Source organism: Carassius auratus, chromosome 46, assembly GCF_003368295.1.
Source record: "Carassius auratus strain Wakin chromosome 46, ASM336829v1, whole genome shotgun sequence".
Lineage (NCBI taxonomy): Eukaryota > Metazoa > Chordata > Actinopteri > Cypriniformes > Cyprinidae > Carassius > Carassius auratus.
Genome location: NC_039288.1, coordinates 103,550 through 131,334, shown reverse-complemented (window position 1 = coordinate 131,334; position 27,785 = coordinate 103,550). Strand labels below are relative to the sequence as shown.

At 40.8% G+C, this 27,785-nt stretch overlaps 1 protein-coding gene across 1 annotated transcript; it reads left to right on the top strand.

The window, feature by feature from the left end:
• The first annotated feature begins 1,654 nt into the window (after nt 1–1,654).
• On the top strand, nt 1,655–25,845 carry LOC113063784 (polypeptide N-acetylgalactosaminyltransferase 10-like). The gene is made up of 12 exons (XM_026234100.1): nt 1,655–1,941; nt 8,599–8,683; nt 8,760–8,898; nt 10,107–10,273; nt 10,583–10,768; nt 10,909–11,092; nt 11,915–12,032; nt 16,235–16,342; nt 23,753–23,974; nt 24,312–24,428; nt 24,623–24,772; nt 25,168–25,845. The coding sequence occupies exons 1-12, from the start codon at nt 1,795–1,797 to the stop codon at nt 25,333–25,335; spliced, it is 1,791 nt and encodes a 596-aa protein (XP_026089885.1). The 5' UTR covers nt 1,655–1,794; the 3' UTR covers nt 25,336–25,845.
• The last annotated feature ends 1,940 nt before the right edge of the window (nt 25,846–27,785 follow it).

The window sequence follows — 27,785 nt, the reverse complement described above, 5'->3', positions numbered from 1 at the left end:
ATTAGTGTTTCTCCAATGGCAGGTTGGTACTGCATCTCCCCATAATAATGTCTGCCACTGCGTACATGTAATACCTGACAGATGCATAACAAGTTCTGTAGAAACCAAAGCGTGTTACAGAAGTACAGAACCTTCTTTAAATACGAGCTGTTAGTGCACTTACAGCTACAGTTTCTGGTCTCAGATTTTAGCTTCTGTATTTCCTACAGTTTATAACTTGTTGATTATGTCTGTCATGATGATTTTTTTCTTTGATAACATTTGTCTGTGTGATGGGGAAAATCCCATTCAAACCCAGTCCTAAACGGTTTACAGGGGATTCACAAACGTTATCTTCTCTTCAGAACAACATCATAAACCCCATACTATTGACTGTTGAATTGATGTAAAAAATAAAACATTCTGACATCTCAAAAACTGTTGCAACTCTATTTAAATATTGTTTTCCTTTCCTGCTGAAGTATTCTTTGAGTTATTGGTGGATGCTCTTAATTCAGAAGTTTTAAACTCATTATCCAAACCACATTTATTTCAGTTTCTCTTCCAACAGACTTGCAGAAATTTCGCCAAACTTGGCCTTCTGTACTTTTAATGATCTGCTCTTTTCCTGTAGTAATCTGTGACTTCTTCCTGTCTCTGATTGCTCTGAATAATATAATATAATATAAACATTTCTGATGTATTTTATTAAATATAAAATTATATAATATGTGAAATGTTCTTTGAATAATAGAATAGAATAGAATAGAATAGAATAGAATAGAATAGTCAAACCTCATGTCTTGAGTCTTTGCAGGGTTTTATGTCCAGTGTTGGGCTAGTTACTCAGAGAATGTAATATATTACTTGTTACTCAAAAGTAATATTGTTAATTTACTAATTATTGTCTGTCAACAGTAATTAATTACACTACTAGTTACACTACTTTTATCTTCCACATTGTAGTTTCTCCGTTACCCATATACGATTATATTTCATTATGTAGGCTATTTTATGATATAGAATCAAAAAAGTAAAAAAAAAAAAAAAAACTTTAATTTTCCAAAAAGATTTTTAATTATAGAATAATGTACCACATGCTGCTCAGAGAGATGTGGGTGGGATGTAATGACAGAGTAAAGTAAAGCCACAACTTTCACAACAGTGTTCAGATCATCTTTTTTATTGACAAAATCATATAATGCAATATTTAAATCTGATGAATGTAAACTTTTCCATATTCCTATCTTGTCTGCTGCATTGGAGACATCACATACATGTGCGAGTCGTGACAATTATGAAAATAAATATAGAAATTATTTGATTGTTTGATTTTAAATCAGCGTGGTTGAGGCATCAAAAGTAACTGTTTTATAGATAGCAACTGTAATAGTATTACTGAAATCTTCTCAATAATCAACAGGACGTACAGCTCACAGCGACCCGAGTTCGAATCCTGCCTCGAGGTCCTTCCTGATCCCGATCCCTCTCTCCTCTCCTGTCATCTCTCCACTGTCCTCTTAACATCATTAGCTCGTGTTCAGTCTGCATCTCACGTTTTACATCAAATCTATTTTACCATATTCATGTTAGGATTCTCTCGAAGTAACCGAGTATATTCTAGTTTTAAAATCCTATTAAGTGAAGCTCGTGCTGAACTTTCTCCCCCCGTCGAGGAGGCTGAAGTGGTTCAGTCCATGATAGCGGAAGTGCTGACAGCGGACTGGAGAGAGAGCAAGTAAAGTTCCAGACACTCGGTCGAGTTTGTGTTGATTTGTGTAGACGACAGCAGAAGCGCCACAGAGAGACCCCGAGATGCGGCGAAAGCAGAAGAGACTGCTGCAGATCGCGCTGCTGCTGCTGCTGGTCTTTCTGTTCCTGCCGAGCGTCGGCTTGTGGTCCGCGTCTCTGGAGCGAATGTTTGACAGCTCTGTGGACGCCGCCGCACTCTCGCGCGCACAGGTACGACAGCGCTCACTCAGCTCGCATACACTCTGTTTCTACAGTATCATAGCAGGTAATCTTTACTCGCTGCTGCATGGTAGTGCTGCGAGGCTAGAAGTGTCTTTGACTTCTTGACGCTCCGAGTGAACGACAGATGACGAACGCGACGCGACTAGAGCGGGAACGCGTTGTAGTTTTGTCGCGACACTCGCGCTGCACACAGGCTTATCAACGTGCTAGTAAGTTATTGGCTGATCAGTTATTATATGGTACTTTGGACAAATATCACAGACCGATAATAAACTGACGTAAAACATTGTTTGAGTTCTATCATGTAATTCTGCTGTGGAAATTAAAACATGCAGATCCAGTATAAAGAAATAAACACTTTCTGGTAAAACAAGCATTAAACTTTTCTGTTTTTATGGTTTTTGGGTCAAATAGAATTCTCAGTATAAACCTTGACATTAAATATGTAAATGAAAGAAAAGCATAATTTAGCTCCCTCAAAAGTGATGTGGAAATATCAGTGATTGACGTCCTTTGGTTAAACTGAGTCTGTGACTCTCTGCAGTCATACACCATCCCAGCATGTCATCAGATCAGGGGTGGGAATCACAGGGTACCTCACAATACCCATAATATCACCATACAGCAATTCTGAGATAATCAATATAATGCTAGGCGTCACATAGATGTGTGATGGGTGTGTGTGTGTTATGTTTAATGGGTGGGTGTGTGTCGGGCAGACGTGTGATGGGTGTGTGTGTGTTGGCCAGATGTGTGATGGGTGTGTGTGTGTTGGGCAGATGTTTGATGGGTGTGTTGGGCAGATGTGTGATGGGTGGGTGTGTGTTGGGCAGATGTTTGATGGGTGGGTGTGTGTTGGGCAGATGTTTGATAGGTGGGTGTGTGTCGGGCAGATGTTTGTGTTGGGCAGATGTTTGATGGGTGGGTGTGTGTTGGGCAGATGTTTGATACACTCTAAAAACTGCTGGGTTGAAAACAACCCAATTTGGGTTATTTTGACAACCCAGCGCTGGGTCAAAAAGGGACGAACCCAGCGCTGGGTTGTTTTAACCCAACCAGTTGGGTTATCATATTTAACCCAGCCTGCTGGGTTGCCTTTTTTATGGTTTAAAATGACTATATTGCAGGGTTTAAAAAAACAGAGCGGGTGTTTTTTTTAGATCACTGTATTTCAGAAGGAAAACTACTGTATTTAGAAAATGTTCGATATCATTTTGTTAGAAGAAATGCAGAAAAGGATGGCATTAACAGCTACAGAGTTCATAAAGCATTGAACATTTGATGAATATAACTTAAGATCAAATTGGACTTTGTTCAATTGTATATATTGTATAAAAATATATGAAAACACATACAATAAATTTACAATTAGTTAGTTTTTTTTCCAACTATTCTGGCATGACAGTACACAAATAAATCACATTAACTTTGATATTATAACCTTTAACAGACGCATGTGTGTGTGTGTGTGTGTGTGAAAGAATGTGAGCAGGTGTATGAATGACAGAGTGTAAACTTTTCTACTAAACAACACAGAAAAAGCATTTAACTTTTTTTTTTTAACAAATTATACACTTACAGTTTGTTTCATAGTCCATGAATACAGATCATGCATCACGGTCAATTTTCATGATCTCTTTAGCATAACTGACGTAATCATGAAGAAACCCCATCAGCACAGCATGTGACATCTTCTACATCATCCAGGCCAGCATCCTCCTTTAAAACCACCGCTGCATCAGTTTAGGGGAAAGAAGATTCTCCTCTCTGACCATGATTCATCCCAGTCACCGCCTGTTCTTCATCAGTGGCCTAAGACAAACACATTTGAAAAAATTTAACATTTAATTAAACTATCCATTTTCAGGTAGAAATATTCTCACAATATACCTCACAATATTCACGTACATGGAGGGCTGCTCTTCAAACCGTTAGTTCACCAAATAATTAAAATGTTCATAATTTACTCTCCCCATGTTTTTCCAGACTCATACAAACTCTGTTCATTTTTTGGAAAACATATGAATATATTTAATATTCTCTTTTTGTGTCCTCCATTGCTGGTCTGGGAGACCAATATTTTATTTTGAACATACATGTTTGTTTATCATATAATTTAAGATGTATTCATATATAAATATCAGAATTTACTTCTACAATAACTCTATATTTATGAAGCTTGAAAATACTGATTATCTAAACTATAAATAGATTAACAAATATTATGAGAAAACTAAAAATATATCAATTTATGTTGTAAAGACAGACAAAAGTCTTATAGGTTTGGAATGACTTGAGGGCAAGTAAACGATTTTTTGTGTGAACTTTACCTCTAAGAGCGAAGACCAAGAATAATGACTCTCCAAATCAGACAACTCCAAAGTTGGTTTGAGTTCTGCAATGAAAAACACAGACATCAATGGTCTTAATGAAATGAGCACGTAATCACACTGTTGTTGCATCAAAATGTGAAGTAAACTGGCAGGAGACAACAGAAAAATTTATTTTCTAAAAATAACTTACATAAAATCTCAAGGGAATGATGATCTCCCATGTCTCTTGCTTTTAACATCTACAAAAACAAAAAACAAACATTATTTTACTCTTAGTAAAAAAACAACAACTGATAACATGAAATTATGAAGTTTACTTGCCTTATACGATCTTTCCCTCTCTTCAGAAGAAGCTGAGAAAACCACCTCCTCACACAAGCAGACTTGTGTGTCCTTAACTCCAGTTAGTTTGAGTTCTGCAAAGAGGGACATCAATGGTTTCAATAAAATATTAACATATACATACATACATATATAAAATCACACTGTTTTTGAATCAAAATGTGAAGTTAACAGGCAGGACACAACAGAAACATAAATTTTCTAAAAAAAAAAAAAAGTAATAATAATTTAACTTACATCAGTCTCAAAAGAATGAAGTTATCTTGTCTCTGGATTTCAACATCTAAAAAAAACACACACATTATTTTAGTCTTAGTAAAAATAAAGATAACTTGATGTTATTCTGAAGTTTACTCTCCTTAAACCGTCTGTCCCTCTCTTCAGAAGAACACCTCATCCTCACACAGGTCTGTGACTCCTCACACAAACAGCTTCTGTGTCTTTAACTCTCAGCACGAGGACAATGAAGACAGGAGCTGGACAAGTCTGAAATATTACATGTAAAACATACTTTTAACAGTTACCACTTCAACAGCCTCAAAATAATTATGCTAGTCTTTACTACACAATGCCGTTTCCTTTAGGAGACAAACATACATTCAGTTTAACCGCGAAAAAAAAGACAAATTCACATGAGCGTAACCGTGACCATAACCGTCTGTTAACGCCTCAAAGAGAACAGATAATGTAAAATCTTATGTAAATATGACAAAATACATTCACAGACGTTATATTAAAAGTACATCCTCCGTTCAGTAACGTTACATGAGGCAGTTAAGACCTCCGTGTCCGAGGCGAAAACCGCGTCCGTTTTTTTTTATATAACGTTAGATATAACGTTAAGCTCCTTTGTTTCCGCCTTTCATAAAACCTTCCGCCTTTCATACAACCGGGTAAACAATAAAAGATAACTTTACATTTTGAATATTTAACGTTACTTACCATAGTCTTTCACTCGCTTCTCGCTTCTATCACGCTGAGAAAATGGAGGCTGCTCGCACTGGAGAGACGTACGATTTTGACGTGACGTGCGTGCTCTCCTTCACGTCCGCGTCCTCAACCCACCCCCGCTGGGTTAAAAAAGATAGTTATTTTCAACCCAAACTTGGGTTAAAACATCCCAAAGTCCTATCCAACGGCCTCAACCCAGCAGTTGGGTTGAAAAAACAACCCAGCGTTTTTTAGAGTGTAGGTGGGTGTGTGTCGGGCAGATGTTTGTGTTGGGCAGATGTTTGATGGGTGGGTGTGTGTTGGGCAGATGTTTGTGTTGGGCAGATGTTTGATGGGTGTGTGTGTGTTGGGCAGATGTTTGATAGGTGGGTGTGTGTTGGGCAGATGTTTGTGTTGGGCAGATGTTTGATGGGTGTGTGTGTGTTGGGCAGATGTTTGATGGGTGGGTGTGTGTTGGGCAGATGTGTGATGGGTGGGTGTGTGTCGGGCAGATGTGTGATGGGTGGGTGTGTGTTGGGCAGATGTGTGATGGGTGGGTGTGTGTCGGGCAGATGTGTGATGGGTGGGTGTGTGTTGGGCAGATGTGTGATGGGTGGGTGTGTGTCGGGCAGATGTGTGATGGGTGGGTGTGTGTTGGGCAGATGTGTGTTGGGCAGATGTTTGTGTTGGTCAGATGTTTGTGTTGGGCAGATGTTTGATGGGTGGGTGTGTGTCGGGCAGATGTTTGATGGGTGGGTGTGTTGGGCAGATGTTTGTGTCGGGCAGATGTTTGATGGGTGGGTGTGTTGGGCAGATGTTTGTGTTGGGCAGATGTTTGATGGGTGGGTGTGTGTTGGGCAGATGTTTGATGGGTGGGTGTGTTGGGCAGATGTTTGTGTTGGTCAGATGTTTGTGTTGGGCAGATGTTTGATGGGTGGGTGTGTGTCGGGCAGATGCATGATGGGCAGATGCACAATGGGTGTGTGTGTGTCAGGCAGATGTTTGATGGGTGGGTGTGTTGGGCAGATGTTTGTGTTGGTCAGATGTTTGTGTTGGGCAGATGTTTGATGGGTGGGTGTGTGTCGGGCAGATGTGTGATGGGCAGATGCACGATGGGTGTGTGTGTGATGGCAGGAGTTTGATGGTCGGATATGTTTTTAGGCAGAAGTGTGATGTGCGGGTGTGCAATGGGTGGATGTATGTTTGGTGGATGTTTTTCATCCAGGTGGACACTGCATGCTGCTGATACTTTCTCCTTCTCACAGTGCATCTAATGCACTCTGAGTGAAAAATGCTCACTGGCTACTGGAACATAATTTTAAATGATTGAACTACCTTATTTTAGTCTGACTACGTCAGTAGTTTTCATTTTGCTTCTGTACTCAGTCTGAGATAGCGACCTCAAAATAGCCAGCCTATCTTGGAACAGGGGGCGGCCTGAGAGCCGTGACGTAGACGCTAAACGCCGAATATAAGATTGTAGTTTAGGTTAGGGAAAACGACAGCGGACACGGAGACACGAGATGCTGTTCGCAGAGTGTTTGTTTTACATTATGAATGGAGGTGATGTTGTGGCCCTAATTGCGACAGGTTTTGGGAAAAGTTTAATATATCTACTGTTACCAATCGTCAGCGAGAAACTGGAGAGGCTAAAGTCCGGCAATAATTGTGATTGTGTCCCCCAGCGAAACTCGCTGTTTTTTTTTTTTTTTTTTTTCGTAACATACCTGTGTTTACTACAGAAGTTTGAGGAGACTGAGACTGCGCATAACACACATCATAACCAAACATTATGTGATTGGCCCCCAGAAAGACAACTCTGGTCAGTTATGCCATTCCAGACTCTGTCTGCGAAGCAAAGCGAAGTAGTAGAATTTGGAATTACAAGGCTAATTTCTATCAGTCTGCATTTACACATATTATGGACTGTTGACAGGAATTTCTCTCAGACAAATATCTTGACCAAGACGTGCAATCGACCACATCGCATGCATCTCACACAACCAATTTATATAGCCAAAACACATCTGGTGCTGTGAAAGGTCATATAGTTTTGGAATGATGTGAGAATTATGATTGTAATATATTTCCTTCTGGTGCCGCTGTCACATTGAGCAGTTATGATGGGAAGAGATGGTCTTCATAGGGAAAGGCTGGACGTGGTGTTGTTGAAAGGCAGCATTGTTCAGGCTCTTGGTTGGCTGTCGTCCAGGCCTCGGGTCTGATAGCGCCTCTGTTTCCCGGTGGAAGAGCCTGAGCTTAGCAGGTGCAGGAATCACACACACACACACACACACACACATTCACTGTCAGCGTGGCCTCACTCACACTCACTATTCACACCTGTAAGAACCGTTTCATATCACCTCGTGCACAGAAGCATCATTACATTCAGAATCGTCACATCTAGCTCATTCTTCTGATTTATCACAGTTTGGCTTCTTTGGCAAGAGATTTTTACAGTGAGACGTGCTTGTTGTTAAGAGAGATGCAGCTGTTTGCATTAAACATCAGACGCGTGGCAGAAGACAATGCTGTGTCCCAATTCACATGGAGTGTGTAGCAGAAGAGCAGAGGAGCTTCGTGACACACTAGCACCTCATAAAACCTGTCGTGATCCTTTCAGAAATGAGGATTCCTGATCCTGACAGCTCCATTGATGATTCTTTTAGTTTCTGTGTTGCCACATGATGAGATCATTTCACATTTCAACAGAACAGACGTAACAAATCATCTTTTTCATTCTTGCAAAGGGTTACATACAGCCCTATTATACAGGTAACATTGTTCTAATAATTAGCCCTAACTCTATATTACTTAAAGTAATGCATTTCATTCTTTCATTAATTCATTAATCAAGTTCTGGTATTTTCTAAAAGATGGTTTGTTTGGTTCTCATGTTTAGACACAAGGGTCGGTCTTTCTCTCCGTCCTCTTTTCTGTTTGCTCTGGTATTTTTGTACTGATCCATTACAGTTTAGCAAAGACTAGCACACAGTCCTCCTCATAACATCACATCACACATGCTTTGTGCTTTCAGAAAGTGAACAAGGTGCAGAATGAGGGCGTTCGGAGGAAGGACTGGCACGACCATGCCCTCATTAGGAGCGAAGCGGCACGTTCAGGTGTGTCACATGATGCATGAGGTGTAATAGAGCTGACTGTAGATGACTGTGATGGTAACGCTGTGGTGTGTTGAAGGTGTCGGCGAGCAGGGCCGGCCGTATCCGCTGACCGACTCGGACCGTGTGGACCAGGCCTACAGGGAGAACGGATTCAACATATTCGTCAGCAATCGCATCGCCCTCAACAGATCCCTGCCTGACATCAGACACCCGAAGTGAGCCGCCTCCTTCCTCCCCAATCTAAACCTGTGTCATGATTCCTGCTGCTCTTTAATGTGTCTCCATTAATTACTGCACATGAACCGTAGACATGGGTCATTCTTGAACGATTCCTTCATTTTGAATAAATCTTGAATGTGACTCAGAACGAACGAGTCATCTCGGGGAGTAACTCGTTCTGTCTCGCATGCACAACGTCCTATGGGTTCTGTACTGAAATTAGTTAACCTCTTTCGAGTCTCAAGGTTTTTTGAATCATTAAGATAACAATAAAAATAAAGATAAAGATATAGTTCTAAAAATCATTCTCAGTTTTAAAGAATAGTCCACATCACCACTATAATGATAAAGGCACGGAGAAACGATATCGCTGGACTCACTTTCAGAATGATTTTTTTCCAGCTGATGAACAGAAGAAATACTGACAGCCAATCAGAATCCTTCCTGCTGTAACGAGCTCAAGTATTTAAAGAGACAGACCTGCGTTTGATTAGAATAAACACACGATATCGCCCCACTTCAGTGTGGGTTTGATGTGCACATTATGACTTTAATAACTGGACAGCAATGTCTTTGCTATACCTATATTACACATTAATTCCTGAAAAATATAGATATAAGTCTTGAACTATGCTCTAGTCTTGAATATTTTCACTCTTAAACTTGTCTTCTAGAATACAACTTTGATTCTCATTGCACATATTAAAAAAAGATTCTGGTCAGGATGTATTCATCTAGGTAGACAGAAATGTAATGTAATATTAAAATGTTTAAAACTCACAAAAGAAATGCATTTACAGGTCAGTCTGGCTTGTTTTCCATTTCCCTGTATTGTGGTCATACTAAGATGCCTGACGTGTGTTTAATTTGACAAATAGGGTCTGGTTCCAAGTCACAATATATTTACATAGTAGAGGGCAAACCGGTTTAACCAGACATTTAGTAAAAGGTTGGGAAAAGAGAACTGGCAGTATTACTGATGACCACGGTCCTGTTCCTCACGATCCCCTCCACAGACAGAGTCCTAACACATGTTTACTAGACTAGACTGATGTGTTTAGGAAGCACTCATCAGTGTCAGAATGACTGGAACATTGTGATATAGATTTAATGCAGCGGTTAATATCCATAACTTCAGTGGGAGACTAATCCAGCTGTATCTGTCACGAGTGCTTCTGACGGACGGTTCGTTTGTGTGTCGCAGCTGTAAGACGAAGCTGTATGCAGAAGATCTTCCCAACACCAGCATCATCATCCCCTTCCACAACGAGGGCTGGTCGTCTCTGCTGCGCACCGTTCACAGCGTCCTCAACCGCTCGCCTGCGCAGCTCATCGCCGAGATCATCCTCGTGGACGACTTCAGCGACAAAGGTACGAGCCTTCAGCAGCTCGGGATGTTCTGCTGGGATCATGCTTGTATAGTGCGTGTGGACGAAGATCATCTGCCGTCAGAAACGTTAGAAACACAGTCATGATAGATCACTGTCAGCTCAGATGATCCTCGCTCGTGTCTGAACTGCGTCACACGTATGCAGCGTCAGATCATGATCATGACAGCCCTAATCTGAGATCTGGTCAAATGAAGCTGCTGAAGAGTAAAGCCATCAAACAGATTGAAGGCAGGTGTGGAGCTGCTTCTGTAAGCGTGTGATGGATGGGGGGTGTCTCTGTGTCTTCTAGAGCATCTGAAGGCTCCTCTGGAGGAGTACATGGTGCGGCTGCCGAAGGTTCGAATCCTGCGCACGAAGAAGCGTGAGGGTCTGATCCGGACCAGACTGCTGGGTGCCGCGGCGGCGAAGGGTCAGGTCATCACCTTCCTGGACTCACACTGCGAGGCCAACGTCAACTGGCTCCCGCCGTTACTGGGTGATCATGAACACTTTTATTATTATCTGTTTATTATTAAGAAGATGCTCTGCTGTGCATAAAGCGCTGTAGAAGTAAAGGAGGCATGATTGGATTGTTCAGCTCCTCAAACTGTTATTTGATTAATGATTGGTTTTCAGATCGCATCGCAGAGAACCGGAGGACGATCGTGTGTCCGATGATCGATGTGATCGACCACGATAACTTCGGCTACGAGACGCAGGCCGGCGATGCGATGCGAGGGGCTTTCGACTGGGAGATGTACTACAAACGCATCCCTATCCCAGCTCAGCTGCAGAAACCAGACCCCAGCGACCCGTTTGAGTGAGTGAGTGTGTGGGTGTGTGTGTGTGTGTGTGAGAGAGAGAGAGAGAGAGAGAGAGAGAGAGAGAGAGTGTGAGAGAGAGAGAGAGAGAGTGTGTGTGTGTGTGTGTGTGTGTGTGAGAGAGAGAGAGAGAGAGAGAGAGTGTGTGAGAGAGAGAGAGAGAGAGTGTGAGAGAGAGAGAGAGAGAGTGTGTGTGTGTGAGAGAGAGAGAGAGAGAGAGAGAGAGAGAGAGAGAGTGTGTGAGTGTGTGTGTGGGCATGTTTTTGTCTCATATCAGGATCTGTATAATGACATGGGTATGACACAGGTATTACAAGGAGAGGGTTCTTATGAGCACATAACCCATGTCCCCATTTTTCAAAACACTTATAAATCATACAGAATGAGTTTTTTTGAGAAAGTAAAAATGCACAAGAGTGTGTGTGTGTTGCGTATTGCATGCTGTTAATGTCTCCATAAAATATATTATTTCTAACAGTGGAGGGAAGAAGTTTTGAATATGCACACTTGGTGACTTCCTGCATCTTGTTCAGTCGTGTCATTATCCGATTAAGTTTAACTGACACTTCACAGACTCAGCAACACGTGTTACGTGTTACGTGTTACGTGTTACGTGTTCTGTCATCAGCGCTGCATCAGAGTGAGTCCGGAGGAGAATATTGTGCTCTGCATCTGAAGGGTTGCATGAGCAGCTGAAACAGTCGATCGTATTAATATTCTCAGTTAAGGTGTTTTTCTGTGATCTGCTCTCTGATTCAGTGCTTATGTTTTACTCTGTGTTTTGAGTTTAGTTTGAGCGGTGTCTCTTTCTTCTCTGTAAGGTCTCCGGTGATGGCAGGCGGTCTCTTCGCTGTGGACAGGAAGTGGTTCTGGGAGCTGGGAGGATATGACATGGGTCTGGAGATCTGGGGAGGAGAGCAGTACGAGATCTCCTTCAAGGTAATCACTGTGGCACAATGCACCTGCTTACCGTCGACAGCCAATCAGATCACAGCGATATGGATGTGACGGTTATAGCTCTTTTAAGAAGGAAATACTATGAATGAAACTTGATCAGCAGTTGCTGTCATTATCCTAGTGAACAGACTAGCTTTAATTAATGTGTATTCACCAGTACACTGTTATTTTGCTCTCTCACATTTCAGCCATTTGTCATCCATTAAACGCATGATAAACTCGAACACATAATCGGTTGTTTTCATAAGGAATAACAGTAGTAAAGAAACATCCTTCATCTGAGGCTGAACTGTGTGTATTATATTTCTGTGTTGTTTTTGGCCCCGTCCACACGGAGATGCATTTCGATGTATAAGCATGCATTTTGTATCATCTTTCGTCCACACTGATCTGGTGTTTCAGGAGAGTGAAACTGAGATTTTTTGAAACCGTGTCCCGGAGTGGATAAATCTGAGGCTGCGTCTACACCAGTGGTTTTCAACCTGTGGTCCACGGCCCCCTAGTGGGCCGCGGTGGTATTGCAGGTGGGCTGCCAATTATTTTCTGTTAATTTCCAGTCCATTCTAGGGCTGTGCGATTAAAAGAAAACGTCCTAAAATCACGATTTGAGCGTGCGCGATTTCTAAATCGCTTTATACCATAATTTTCCGCGGCCCTGACCTCCCGTATCCGATCCCATCAGAATGCATTTCGCCTAGCGTGAGAACAGAGACTGGGCATATGCCTAACTCCAGGTTCACACACTGTCTGTGATGCGCCTTTTTTCTGAGCCAATGTTGACGGATCAGAGCGTTCTCACTGCGGTAAAAGGCTAGAAATAAAAACGTGCGATAATTCATGTCTAACACATGAGCATAGAGTGAATTTGTTAGTGAACAGGATGCAGTTTAAGTGAGAGGAGACACATTTTAAGTGTGCACACTCTCTCCTCGAAAAGCAGCGTGTATCTGAGCAAGCACGACTGGTTATGTGACAGAGCAAAGGAAATCTGCTGCGAACAGATAGATTCACACTCGTGCATTATTTTAATGTGCTTTCGCGTTATATTTATGCGCTCTCACTGCTGAGCGCATACACATACTGTATACACACTGCAAACACCTGAGGCGCCGCTACAATTAATGAGCTCTATGAATAATGCATGGCAAAAAAGAAAAAAAAGTCCCTGTATACAGGATTTTTTTTTTTTTGCCACAAGTCTATACATTTTTTTACATCTTCACTATAGTGATAATTTTGAATTATGTCTGTTCTAGAGATGACTTTTTGATAAAGCTCTGATTGGTTTTCTTTTGGAAATATGTTTCAAATTAATCCTGAATGCATTTATGACTGTAAAAGCATATCGATGTGTGTCACAATTGCAAAATTGATAAAAAGAATTGCGATAGTTTTTTTTTTTTTTGTCCATATCGCACAGCCCTAGTTTATTCAATAAATACTGTTTAAAATCTAGCTTCGAAATACTAAGTTATTAACCCAACAATAGCGGGGTCAGTTAATTTTTTTGAAGTGGGCCGCGCAAACATATGTGTTTGGTTGTGTGGGCCGCGAGTTGAAAAAGGTTGGGAACCACTGGTCTACACGAACCCAGATCTTTCCTTATCTAATCTTTTTTTTTTCCTTCATCTCAAGAAATATCAGCGTCTACACGAAACCACAAAACTGACACGAAACGATGTAGTATATATGCCAGACCAGCATGTGGCGCTGTAATTCTGCCACAGAGATACACTAAAAACAGAGAAGAAGACTTGGACTATGCTCATAAACCTTGCTCGCTGTATACAAACGAACATGGAACAATACATTTGTTAATCAGTGTTAATGTTAGTTAATAAAAAGACAATCGTTCAGTGTTTGTTCATGTCTTTGTTGCTGTTACGTGACGTAGCGGTGTCTGATTAGGGTCGAGACGTGGGCTGATGATGTCATCGTTCAGAAAATATGGTTTCGCCATCCACAAAAAAAACACTTTTTTTTTTTTTTTTTTTTTTTACATTTATTAAAAAAATACATTATTTACATTTATTTCAAATCTATCTACTCTGTGACTCGGTTTAAAATAATATCAGTTTCACTCTCACAAAACGGCGGATCCGTGGGGATGAAACACCTGTACGATATAAAATGTATGCGTACACCGAAACACTTCTCCGTCAGTGATGCGCGGGTCAGTGTATAAAGAACCCGCACCCGACCGATGTTTTCGACTAACCCGCCCGCAGCTCGGACCGCAAAAAAAGAAAAAGAAAATATTTTACCCGACCCACTTCCTGACCCGCATTTTTTAAAAGTAGTAAATGTGTCGCCCCTTTATATTAATATGATTATTTAAATAGGCTTTAGCCTACAGGATAATAAGCGTTATGACCGCACACATAAGGCTTGCCACAAAGAACCGGTTAAAGTAATGATTATGCATGTGTCTAAATTAGCAAGGAGACATTTAATGGTTTAGTAATAAACTTGTGTTTTCTGTGTCGTTGCTAAGATGAAGTTGACGATGCAGACTCACCATGAACACCAGAGAGAAATGCACATTTCATATGGATTACATAATCAGAGAGTAGCCTATTTATTAAAAGTAAACATTTCAAGCTTTCTGTAATATATTACCTATATTTCTTTTTAAACCCACCGACTAAAAGATTAAGACACTACCTGATCCTAAATATCACCCATAGTTTCTACAGCTTTTTTCTTAGCTATTTCAGAACTTGGAAAAAGACTGGGGCAAACTTGTTACTGCAGTCATACATGGCATGATAAATGCTCGTCCCTTCTGTGGGTCATTTGGTTTATTGAAAAACGATTGCACTGATTTGTATGTTTCTTGAAGATGTGATTTTTCTCTGTGGTAGCCTACTCACATGCACCATGTCGCTTCACGTCGTATTCTCCTCCATGCCCCACAGAAAATAAGCTCTCTCTGCTTCTCCATCTACAGGTCTTAATCAAGGGTATGCTGCGGTCAATTCGCTAAAAAATATAGTGCATCTTCTCTTTTTCGTGGCCACAGCTGCTTAACCTGACCGAACAGCGCGCGCTCCTATGTGAGATTGTTCAATGTTGAGCAGGCGTTCATGCTCAGCCTATCGACTAACGCTTTTATTTCTCTCCTCTGAACTATTGGACATAAGTTAACAGTACACCTATGGACGTATCCGTGTATTTATTAGGCAGGGTCAAATGAAAAAGTGGGACAGATGCTCAATTTGTGTGAGGCGGGACAAAGGGTTAAATTGCTGTACAACGTAAAGCGGGACAGGTGGCGACTCTATATTCACGCCAGTTATTCAGCCAATAAGGTGTAGGCCTATGTATTTAAAAGTTGTGTCTAGAACTATAGAAATTGCAATGGTTTAATTGGCATCTTTATTTCAAACGACCCGACCGACCGCGACCCGAATATCATTAAAAATATTTTGGGATGACTCGTAACCGCAGGCACCCGCTCATTTCGGATCAACCCGCGCATCACTGGTCCCCGTGTGGAAGGACCGCATAACAGCAACAAAGACATAAACAAACACTGAACGATTGTCTTTTTATTAACTAACATTAACACTGATTAACACATGTATTGTTCCATGTTCGTTTGTATACAGCGAGCAAGGTTTATGAGCATAGTTCAAGACTTCTTCTACGTTTTAGTGTATCTCTGTGGCAGAATTACAGCGCCACATGCTGGTCTGGGATATATACTACATCGTTTCGTGTCAGTTTTGTGGTTTCGTGTAGACGCTGATATTTCTTGATGAAAGATTGGATAAGGAAAGCTCTGGGTTGGTGTGGACGCAGCCTCAGATCAGTGTCAGTCGCAGCATTCACAGTGAAGTCAGATACAGCGACCCCTAGTGGCTTCAGGAAAACACACTGTCAATCTAAGCAGGCTTCAGAGTGAGTTTATCAGCACTACACAGTGCACATACAGTACGTTCCTTATGGAGTGTAATAATCATTGGCTCTAAGCTGTCTGATGACGAGCGCAGGCCTGAATGTGTGACATACATTCAGTCATGTTTCATCTCTAATTGTACAAATAATTCTACAGTGTACAGAAAAACTACAAAAGCAGAACCAGAAGCACACATTTAGTTATGTGTGACCGACGGTTCAGTCTCTGTGTTTGCCGTCTGTACTTGTGTCACTGTAGAAAGACTGTTTTCATCTTCCCTGAGGTGTGGATGTGTGGAGGCCGAATGGAGGACATTCCCTGCTCACGCGTGGGTCACATCTACAGGAAATACGTTCCCTATAAAGTGCCAGGTGGAGTGAGCCTCGCCAGGGTGAGTTTGACAAACACATCCAGACCCAGATCATTTGAGTGGGTGTGTATTGCAAGGGAAGAAGTTTAGATATTTATATTGTAGATATTACTATATTCACTATATGCTGTTATATGTACACTGAAGAATAAAAATAGCTTTCATGAGCAGCCTAGAATATCATGCAGTTTCACAACAAAATAAACATTTTTCTTTATTTATAATAATAATAATAATAATAAACTCATTGTTTCTACACTGGTAATTTTTTTTCAACTAACTTTTTAATTTTTATCAAACAAGGCCATAATCATATCTAGAACATTAGGAGGACTATTGTTTTGAAAATATTAAGACCAGACCACTATGGTAATGGTAAAATAACTAAATAAGATTTTTTTTGGTAAAGTAAACATTAATGTGAACTGCAAATCATATTTTTTATTTTAAAAACAATTTAAAAGTAATGTGATCTGTATGTGTGTGATCTATATGTAGTTATTTCATGATTGTTTGGGCAGGCTCAAGATAGCTTACATTTCTTTAAAATACAGTCCACTTCAGATGAAGGATTGAGGATTGAGGGTGATCCTATGCATCCTTCAAAATAATGAAGGATGTTAAAGAAGGGCCTTTGGAGCCTGATGGCGCTGCCTTACTTTAAGGATGAGAAACACTCCTCAGTGAGCTGCCATTACACAGAGTAGAGGATTAATGACCTTAGAAAGCAGTCACACAGCATCCTTTATATGTGTGTGATCTATATGTGATCTGTGTGTGTGTGTGATCTATATGTGATCTGTGTGTGTGTGTGAGATCTATATGTGATCTGTGTGTGTGTGTGTGTGTGATCTATATGTGATCTGTGTGTGTGTGTGATCTATATGTGATCTGTGTGTGTGTGTGTGTGTGATCTATATGTGATCTGTGTGTGTGTGTGATCTGTGTGTGTGTGTGTGTGTGTGTGTGTGATCTATATGTGATCTGTGTGTGTGTGTGATCTATATGTGATCTGTGTGTGTGTGTGTGTGATCTGTATGTGATCTGTGTGTGTGTGATCTATATGTGATCTGTATGTGTGTGATCTGTATGTGATCTGTGTGTGTGTGTGATCTATATGTGATCTGTATGTGTGTGATCTATATGTGACCTGTGTGTGTGTGTGTGTGTGTGTGTGTGTGTGATCTGTGTGTGTGTGATCTGTATGAGATCTGTGTGTGTGTGATCTATATGTGATCTGTATGTGTGTGATCTATATGTGACCTGTGTGTGTGTGTGTGTGTGTGTGTGTGTGATCTGTATGTGATCTGTGTGTGTGTGATCTGTATGAGATCTGTGTGTGTGTGATCTGTATGAGATCTGTGTGTGTGTGATCTGTATGTGATCTGTGTGTGTGTGATCTATATGTGATCTGTGTGTGTGTGTGATCTATATGTGATCTGTGTGTGTGTGATCTATATGTGATCTGTGTGTGTGTGTGTGTGTGTGATCTATATGTGATCTGTGTGTGTGTGATCTATATGTGATCTGTGTGTGTGTGTGTGATCTATATGTGATCTGTGTGTGTGTGTGTGATCTATATGTGATCTGTGTGTGTGTGTGTGTGATCTATATGTGATCTGTGTGTGTGTGTGTGTGATCTATATGTGATCTGTGTGTGTGTGTGATCTATATGTGATCTGTGTGTGTGTGATCTATATGTGATCTGTGTGTGTGTGATCTATATGTGATCTGTGTGTGTGTGATCTATATGTGATCTGTGTGTGTGTGATCTATATGTGATCTGTGTGTGTGTGTGATCTATATGTGATCTGTGTGTGTGTGATCTATATGTGATCTGTGTGTGTGTGATCTATATGTGATCTGTGTGTGTGTGTGTGTGATCTATATGTGATCTGTGTGTGTGTGTGATCTATATGTGATCTGTGTGTGTGTGATCTATATGTGATCTGTATGTGTGTGATCTATATGTGATCTGTGTGTGTGTGTGATCTATATGTGATTTGTGTGTGTGTGTGATATATATGTGATCTGTGTGTGTGTGTGATCTATATGTGATCTGTGTGTGTGTGATCTATATGTGATCTGTGTGTGTGTGTGTGATCTATATGTGATCTGTGTGTGTGTGTGTGTGTGTGTGTGATCTATATGTGATCTGTGTGTGTGATCTATATGTGATCTGTGTGTGTGTGTGTGATCTATATGTGATCTGTGTGTGTGTGTGTGTGTGATCTATATGTGATCTGTGTGTGTGTGTGTGTGTGTGATCTATATGTGATCTGTGTGTGTGTGTGATCTATATGTGATCTGTGTGTGTGTGATCTATGTGTGATCTGTGTGTGTGTGTGTGTGTGTGATCTATATGTGTCTGTGTGTGTGTGTGATCTATATGTGATCTGTGTGTGTGTGTGTGATCTATATGTGATCTGTGTGTGTGTGTGTGTGATCTATATGTGATCTGTGTGTGTGTGTGTGTGTGATCTGTGTGTGTGTGTGTGATCTGTGTGTGTGTGATCTATATGTGATCTGTATGTGTGTGATCTATATGTGATCTGTGTGTGTGTGTGTGTGTGTGTGTGTGATCTGTGTGTGTGTGTGTGTGTGATCTATATGTGATCTGTGTGTGTGTGTGATCTATATGTGATCTGTGTGTGTGTGATCTATATGTGATCTGTGTGTGTGTGATCTATATGTGATCTGTGTGTGTGTGATCTGTATGTGTGTGTGTGTGTGATCTATATGTGATCTGTATGTGTGTGATCTATGTGATCTGTGTGTGTGTGTGTGTGATCTATATGTGTTCTGTGTGTGTGTGATCTATATGTGATCTGTATGTGTGTGTGTGTGTGATCTATATGTGATCTGTGTGTGTGTGATCTATATGTGATCTGTATGTGTGTGATCTATATGTGTTCTGTATGTGTGTGATCTATATGTGTTCTGTGTGTGTGTGATCTATATGTGATCTGTGTGTGTGTGTGTGTGTGTGATCTATATGTGATCTGTGTGTGTGTGTGTGATCTATATGTGATCTGTGTGTGTGTGTGATCTATATGTGATCTGTGTGTGTGTGTGATCTATATGTGATCTGTGTGTGTGTGTGTGTGTGTGATCTATATGTGATCTGTGTGTGTGTGATCTATATGTGATCTGTGTGTGTGTGATCTATATGTGATCTGTGTGTGTGTGATCTATATGTGATCTGTGTGTGTGTGATCTATATGTGATCTGTGTGTGTGATCTATATGTGATCTGTGTGTGTGTGATCTATATGTGATCTGTATGTGTGTGATCTATATGTGATCTGTGTGTGTGTGTGTGTGTGATCTATATGTGTTCTGTGTGTGTGTGATCTATATGTGATCTGTATGTGTGTGATCTATATGTGATCTGTGTGTGTGTGTGTGTGATCTGTATGTGATCTGTGTGTGTGTGATCTATATGTGATCTGTATGTGTGTGATCTGTATGTGATCTGTGTGTGTGTGTGATCTATATGTGATCTGTGTGTGTGTGTGTGTGATCTATATGTGACCTGTGTGTGTGTGTGTGTGTGTGTGTGTGTGATCTGTATGTGATCTGTGTGTGTGTGATCTGTATGAGATCTGTGTGTGTGTGATCTGTATGAGATCTGTGTGTGTGTGATCTGTATGTGATCTGTGTGTGTGTGATCTGTATGTGATCTGTGTGTGTGTGTGATCTATATGTGATCTGTGTGTGTGTGTGATCTATATGTGATCTGTGTGTGTGTGTGTGTGATCTATATGTGATCTGTGTGTGTGTGATCTATATGTGATCTGTGTGTGTGTGTGTGATCTATATGTGATCTGTGTGTGTGTGTGTGATCTATATGTGATCTGTGTGTGTGATCTATATGTGATCTGTGTGTGTGTGTGTGTGATCTATATGTGATCTGTGTGTGTGTGTGTGTGATCTATATGTGATCTGTGTGTGTGTGTGTGTGTGATCTATATGTGATCTGTGTGTGTGTGATCTATATGTGATCTGTGTGTGTGTGATCTATATGTGATCTGTGTGTGTGTGATCTATATGTGATCTGTGTGTGTGTGATCTATATGTGATCTGTGTGTGTGTGTGATCTATATGTGATCTGTGTGTGTGTGATCTATATGTGATCTGTGTGTGTGTGATCTATATGTGATCTGTGTGTGTGTGTGTGTGTGTGTGTGTGTGTGTGATCTATATGTGATCTGTGTGTGTGTGATCTATATGTGATCTGTGTGTGTGTGATCTTTATGTGATCTGTATGTGTGTGATCTATATGTGATCTGTGTGTGTGTGTGTGTGATCTATATGTGATTTGTGTGTGTGTGTGTGTGATATATATGTGATCTGTGTGTGTGTGTGATCTATATGTGATCTGTGTGTGTGTGATCTATATGTGATCTGTGTGTGTGTGTGTGTGTGTGTGTGTGATCTATATGTGATCTGTGTGTGTGTGTGTGTGTGTGTGTGTGATCTATATGTGATCTGTGTGTGTGATCTATATGTGATCTGTGTGTGTGATCTATATGTGATCTGTGTGTGTGTGTGTGTGTGTGATCTATATGTGATCTGTGTGTGTGTGTGTGATCTATATGTGATCTGTGTGTGTGTGTGATCTATATGTGATCTGTGTGTGTGTGATCTATGTGTGATCTGTGTGTGTGTGTGTGTGTGATCTATATGTGTCTGTGTGTGTGTGATCTATATGTGATCTGTGTGTGTGTGTGTGATCTATATGTGATCTGTGTGTGTGGTGTGTGATCTATATGTGATCTGTGTGTGTGTGTGTGTGTGATCTGTGTGTGTGTGTGTGTGATCTGTGTGTGTGTGATCTATATGTGATCTGTATGTGTGTGATCTATATGTGATCTGTGTGTGTGTGTGTGTGTGTGATCTGTGTGTGTGTGTGTGTGATCTATATGTGATCTGTGTGTGTGTGTGATCTATATGTGATCTGTGTGTGTGTGATCTATATGTGATCTGTGTGTGTGTGATCTATATGTGATCTGTGTGTGTGTGATCTATATGTGATCTGTGTGTGTGATCTATATGTGTTCTGTATGTGTGTGATCTATATGTGTTCTGTGTGTGTGTGATCTATATGTGATCTGTGTGTGTGTGTGTGTGATCTATATGTGATCTGTGTGTGTGTGTGTGATCTATATGTGATCTGTGTGTGTGTGTGATCTATATGTGATCTGTGTGTGTGTGTGATCTATATGTGATCTGTGTGTGTGTGTGTGTGTGTGTGATCTATATGTGATCTGTGTGTGTGTGATCTATATGTGATCTGTGTGTGTGTGATCTTTATGTGATCTGTATGTGTGTGATCTATATGTGATCTGTGTGTGTGTGATCTATATGTGATCTGTGTGTGTGTGATCTATATGTGATCTGTATGTGTGTGATCTATATGTGATCTGTGTGTGTGTGTGTGTGATCTATATGTGTTCTGTGTGTGTGTGTGATCTATATGTGATCTGTATGTGTGTGATCTATATGTGATCTGTGTGTGTGTGTGATCTATATGTGTTCTGTGTGTGTGTGATCTATATGTGATCTGTGTGTGTGTGTGTGTGATCTATATGTGATCTGTGTGTGTGTGATCTATATGTGATCTGTGTGTGTGTGATCTATATGTGATCTGTGTGTGTGTGATCTATATGTGATCTGTGTGTGTGTGTGTGTGTGATCTATATGTGATCTGTGTGTGTGTGTGATCTATATGTGATCTGTGTGTGTGTGTGATCTATATGTGATCTGTGTGTGTGTGATCTATATGTGATCTTGTGTGTGTGTGTGTGATCTATATGTGATCTGTGTGTGTGTGTGTGTGATCTATATGTGATCTGTGTGTGTGTGTGTGTGTGATCTGTGTGTGTGTGATCTATATGTGATCTGTGTGTGTGTGATTCTATATGTGATCTGTGTGTGTGTGATCTATATGTGATCTGTGTGTGTGTGTGTGTGTGATCTATATGTGATCTGTGTGTGTGTGTGTGTGATCTATATGTGATCTGTGTGTGTGTGATCTATATGTGATCTGTGTGTGTGTGATCTATATGTGTACTGTGTGTGTGATCTATATGTGATCTGTGTGTGTGTGTGTGTGTGATCTATATGTGATCTGTGTGTGTGTGATCTATATGTGATCTGTGTGTGTGTGTGTGTGATCTATATGTGATCTGTGTGTGTGTGATCTATATGTGATCTGTGTGTGTGTGATCTATATGTGATCTGTGTGTGTGTGATCTATATGTGATCTGTGTGTGTGTGATCTATATGTGATCTGTGTGTGTGTGTGTGATCTATATGTGATCTGTATGTGTGTGATCTATATGTGATCTGTGTGTGTGTGATCTATATGTGTTCTGTGTGTGTGTGATCTATATGTGATCTGTGTGTGTGTGTGATCTATATGTGATCTGTGTGTGTGTGATCTATATGTGATCTGTATGTGTGTGATCTATATGTGATCTGTGTGTGTGTGTGTGTGATCTATATGTGTTCTGTGTGTGTGTGATCTATATGTGATCTGTGTGTGTGTGTGTGATCTATATGTGATCTGTGTGTGTGTGTGTGATCTATATGTGTTCTGTGTGTGTGTGATCTATATGTGATCTGTGTGTGTGTGTGTGATCTATATGTGATCTGTGTGTGTGTGATCTATATGTGATCTATGTGTGTGTGATCTATATGTGATCTGTGTGTGTGTGATCTATATGTGATCTGTGTGTGTGTGTGTGATCTATATGTGTTATGTGTGTGTGTGATCTATATGTGATCTGTGTGTGTGATCTATATGTGATCTGTGTGTGTGTGTGTGTGTGATCTATATGTGATCTGTGTGTGTGTGATCTATATGTGATCTGTGTGTGTGTGATCTATATGTGTTCTGTGTGTGTGTGTGATCTATATGTGATCTGTGTGTGTGTGTGTGTGATCTATATGTGATCTGTGTGTGTGTGTGTGATCTATATGTGATCTGTATGTGTGTGATCTATATGTGATCTGTGTGTGTGTGTGTGATCTATATGTGTTCTGTGTGTGGGTGATCTATATGTGATCTGTGTGTGTATGTGTGTGATCTATATGTGATCTGTGTGTGTGTGTGTGATCTATATGTGATCTGTTTGTGTGTGATCTATATGTGATCTGTGTGTGTGTGATCTATATGTGATCTGTGTGTGTGTGTGTGTGATCTATATGTGATCTGTGTGTGTGTGATCTATATGTGATCTGTGTGTGTGTGATCTATATGTGATCTGTGTGTGTGTGTGTGTGTGTGTGATCTATATGTGATCTGTGTGTGTGTGATCTATATGTTATCTGTGTGTGTGTGTGTGTGTGTGTGTGATCTATATGTGATCTGTGTGTGTGTGTGATCTGAGTGTGTGTGTGTGATCTGCTGGATGTTTTTGTTTAGAATCTGAAGCGTGTGGCCGAGGTGTGGATGGATGAGTACGCAGAGTTCATCTACCAGCGGCGGCCGGAGTACAGGCACCTGTCTGCTGGAGACGTGTCCACACAGAAGGAGCTCAGGAGCCGGCTGAACTGCAGGAACTTCAAGTGGTTCATGAGGGAAGTGGCATGGGATCTGCCCAAACACTATCCTCCGGTGGAGCCTCCGGCCGCTGCGTGGGGAGAGGTGCGTGCTAATTTCCCAAAACACATTCGGCTCACAATCAGACACACTTACATCGCTTTACTAGCCACTAATTTTACACGTTACAAAGATGGTGAGACCACTCTGAGTGGCCAGGTGATTTAATCTGGTTTCAGATGTCTATGTTTAGCAGGATGGCCCAAAACCCTCTTAATCCAGCCTAACCAGGCTGAGAGACCTGTTAAGCCCTGCAAACCAGTTTAGACTGGTTTCAGATTAATTACATACATAATTTGACATAAAGCATATTTTCTTGGACAAAGCTGAAAATGAGTGGCTCTGGGTAAGTGACATGGCACTGATGTGTGCTTGCTTCCAGCTGCGTAACAGCGCCTCGGGTCTGTGCATGGAGAGCAAACACTTGTCCTCGGGTTCCCTGATCCGTTTGGAGAAATGCCTGAAGGGACGAGGCGAGCCGACCTGGAGTCATGGTCAGGTGAGAGATCCGTTCCCAGGGAATTCACTGAAGAATGTGTTTCTCTAAAGATGAAGGTAGAATCTGTCTTTCTCAATGCGTTATTTGGATGAGCTGATTTCACTTTGACAGATGTGTTATGAATGTTCAGAGGATGCAGTGTTGCTGAATGCATTAATTCAGTAACCATAATAGTCTGTGTGTATATTGTGCAGGTCTTTACGTTTGGTTGGAGAGAAGACATACGGGTGGGAGACCCGCTGCACACTAAGAAGGTCTGCTTCGACGCCGTGTCACACAACAGTCCTGTGACTCTGTATGACTGCCACGGGATGAAGGGGAACCAGCTGTGGGCCTACAGGAAGGTACAGCAGCATTACATCTGTGCAGACATGCCATTCTGTACAGAAAGAGCAATCTCAAAAGTTAAGCGTTCATAACAAAGTCTATTTTGAACTTCCTGCCCCTCCCACATCTCAACATCCAATCAACAACCAATGTTCTGAAACAAGTCCCGCCCTACATTTTTCATTTTGATGAATGACCTTTTTCACAGAAGTAAAAGTCGTCCTAGAACAGCAGACTACTTCAAATTTGAGCAAGAGAGAAACTTCACGATAGTGTTTATGACTTTCAAAAAGAGGAAAAATAGAGAAAGATTGATAACGGCAGTCAGAAGAGAGGACGACGTTAGATTTACTGTCATTTTCAGCTGAAACTGTGGCGTACTGATGTGTGTGTGTGTGTGTGTGTGTGGCAGGATAAGAGCCTCTATCACCCCATCAGTAACAGCTGCATAGACTCTGATGCTGCACAGAAGCGGATCTTCATGAACTCCTGCGATCCCTCGTCTCCCAGCCAGCGGTGGCTCTTCCAGAACACCAACACCACAGTCTTAGACTCCTTCAACAGCCATCACAATGTGTAAAGCTGCCACTATGAGCACGAGAATCCACCGGGAGAGTGCGACAGCTTCCTGATCATGGAAGTGACGCTGCTCTCTGTGCCTTTACTGAACTGATGTGCGTCTGGAAACTCTGTTCTGATCTTCTGACTCCAAACCGCTGGAAAAGCTGAAGCTCTGTCCTTCCCTGCGCTCTCTCATCATCATCACTTCTGCTGAACATGATCAGTAACAGTGTTTGCAGGGCAGCGTTTGACCGATGCTCTTCGCCTTCGGTGCATCTGAGGAACGACTCAAACACTGATGATGCAGTCTGTGATTAGATGTGCATCTGTTCATCATCATCATCATCATCATCTTCACAGAGAACTTGCAAACATGCCACAGTTTGTCCTTCAGAAATGCGAATCTGATTGAGAGGTTTATTTATTTGACTGTTCGGAGTCACATGGGGTTCCTCATGAACAACAGCAGCCTTTACTGAGCGCTGCTTTATTAAAACTTGATTTTATTATCCAGATTCTCTGTTAACAAATTTAGATGTACTTGTTGTTTTCATTTTAGAGGATGAAGTTTTATTACAAAGGCTTCAAGGCGGTTATGTGTCGACCCTGTAAAATCATATACAGTTTCTTCATTCATTGGGGAAATCTGAAAGAGTCAGTCCTGTTTCCATGATTTTTAGCGTAATGCTGTTGATTAAGGATTACTTTAGAACTGCGTTGCACAGCAGAAGACTATATCCTACTAGATACTTTTCATTTTATGCAGTTTTTTCTTTCTTTCTGTGATGTAACCAGCTGGGATCCTCTGGTTCTCAGTAAGTGCTTGCACCCAAAGACAGATCCGTTCATGTGTCTGTGACTGAATGATGCACATGAGCAACACAAGGGAAACTTGAATCTAGTCGCCGTGCCTTGCTGGAAGATGCTGAAAGCACACAGTAGTCTAGTTTTCTAGGTTCGGTGCTGCTGAGCGTTTGACCCATTTCTACCATGAAATATTTTTACAAGCACTTTGAAATGTTTCTTTGATCCGAAGGAGATTTAAAGTGGATCTGTCCAGCACTTTCAGACGTGTCTTTGTCCAGAGCCTATTTTCAGTATCAATGATTTTGTAATGTCTGCCGATTCTAAAGAGAGCCCTGGTTATTATTATGATTATTATTAATTCCCTGGGAATTATTGCTCCACTGTTATTGTGTCAAACACATGTGAATAATTGAAGAGTTTAATACCGGACTCACTTTTGAGCTGAATGTTTAAAGACCAGCTGTAGGTTTGGTGTTGTGTGAAACTCCTGCTTTGATGGGTTTCCAGAGGTGTGTGTGTGTGTGTGTGTGGAATATGAAGATATGGTAATTAGTCTCATGTTGAATCTTGGGAACCGTAGTATTTTTACACTGATGCATTAACACGGTTCGGCCATTTTTTAAACTGCTCATCATAAATGATTATTATTCAGGAACGGATGTGGTAGGTTCAGTTCTGTTATTTCTCTTTTAATTTGTATCAATAATGTTTTTGTCTCAATTCACGTTTGAATTATGGCAAAATTATGCCATCAAGAAAAACCATTACATCGTTTTTTCTTTTAGTACAAATGCTACTGTAAAACTGTTCTGGTCTTATTTTGAATAGTTTGTATTTACTTAAATAATTTATCTGAATTCAAATGGCGTTTTATAGCTTCTTTAGGAAAATGTTGAAAAAGAAGGTTCTGCAGTGATGGAGACATGTTTTACCTGAACACACAAGGAAAGGTGTTTCCTGAAATCATTCATTAGTTTTGTGTGCATGATTGTTCAGATCTGCATCTGCTGTTTGTGTGGAGAGAAAGGAGGACTGGATTCATTCAGTGAACTCCTCTTGATTTGTGTTAAATAAAGACCCTCAGAACCCACGTGTGACACATTAGCCATGTATCCTCAACAGTTTAACATCAGTGCACAGAACTCAGGAAACATACACAACACTTACTCTTCCCTTTAAAACTGCTTTATTTGACTATTTCCTGGATGTCCAGTCATCTGTTCTCTGTGTGTGTTCTGGACGAGCAGTGACCGTATCAGATGTCCAGTTTCAGATGCTGGACACTATAAAGAGCACACAGCGTCCCGTCAGCTGCCAGAAATGATTATACTCGCAAAACAATCAGAAACACAGAGATCCAAATAATACAGAGATCCGCCGCCTTTACTGTGAAACACTAAAACAATACAAACACACTCAGAACCAAAAAAACACAATACACCCAAAAACAAGTCTGTGAACTCAAACCAATTTTGGAATAACTGGAACAATCTGAAAAAGAAAAAAAAATGGATCATGGAGAATTGGCAATCCAAAATGGAGAAATTTTGAGTAATATCCAAACATTGCTTAATAAAGTACAAACTAAACAAAACTAGAAAAGCAACCAATTGGGAAAACTATATTAGCAATCAAAGATAGCCAAAACCCATTCGATTTCCC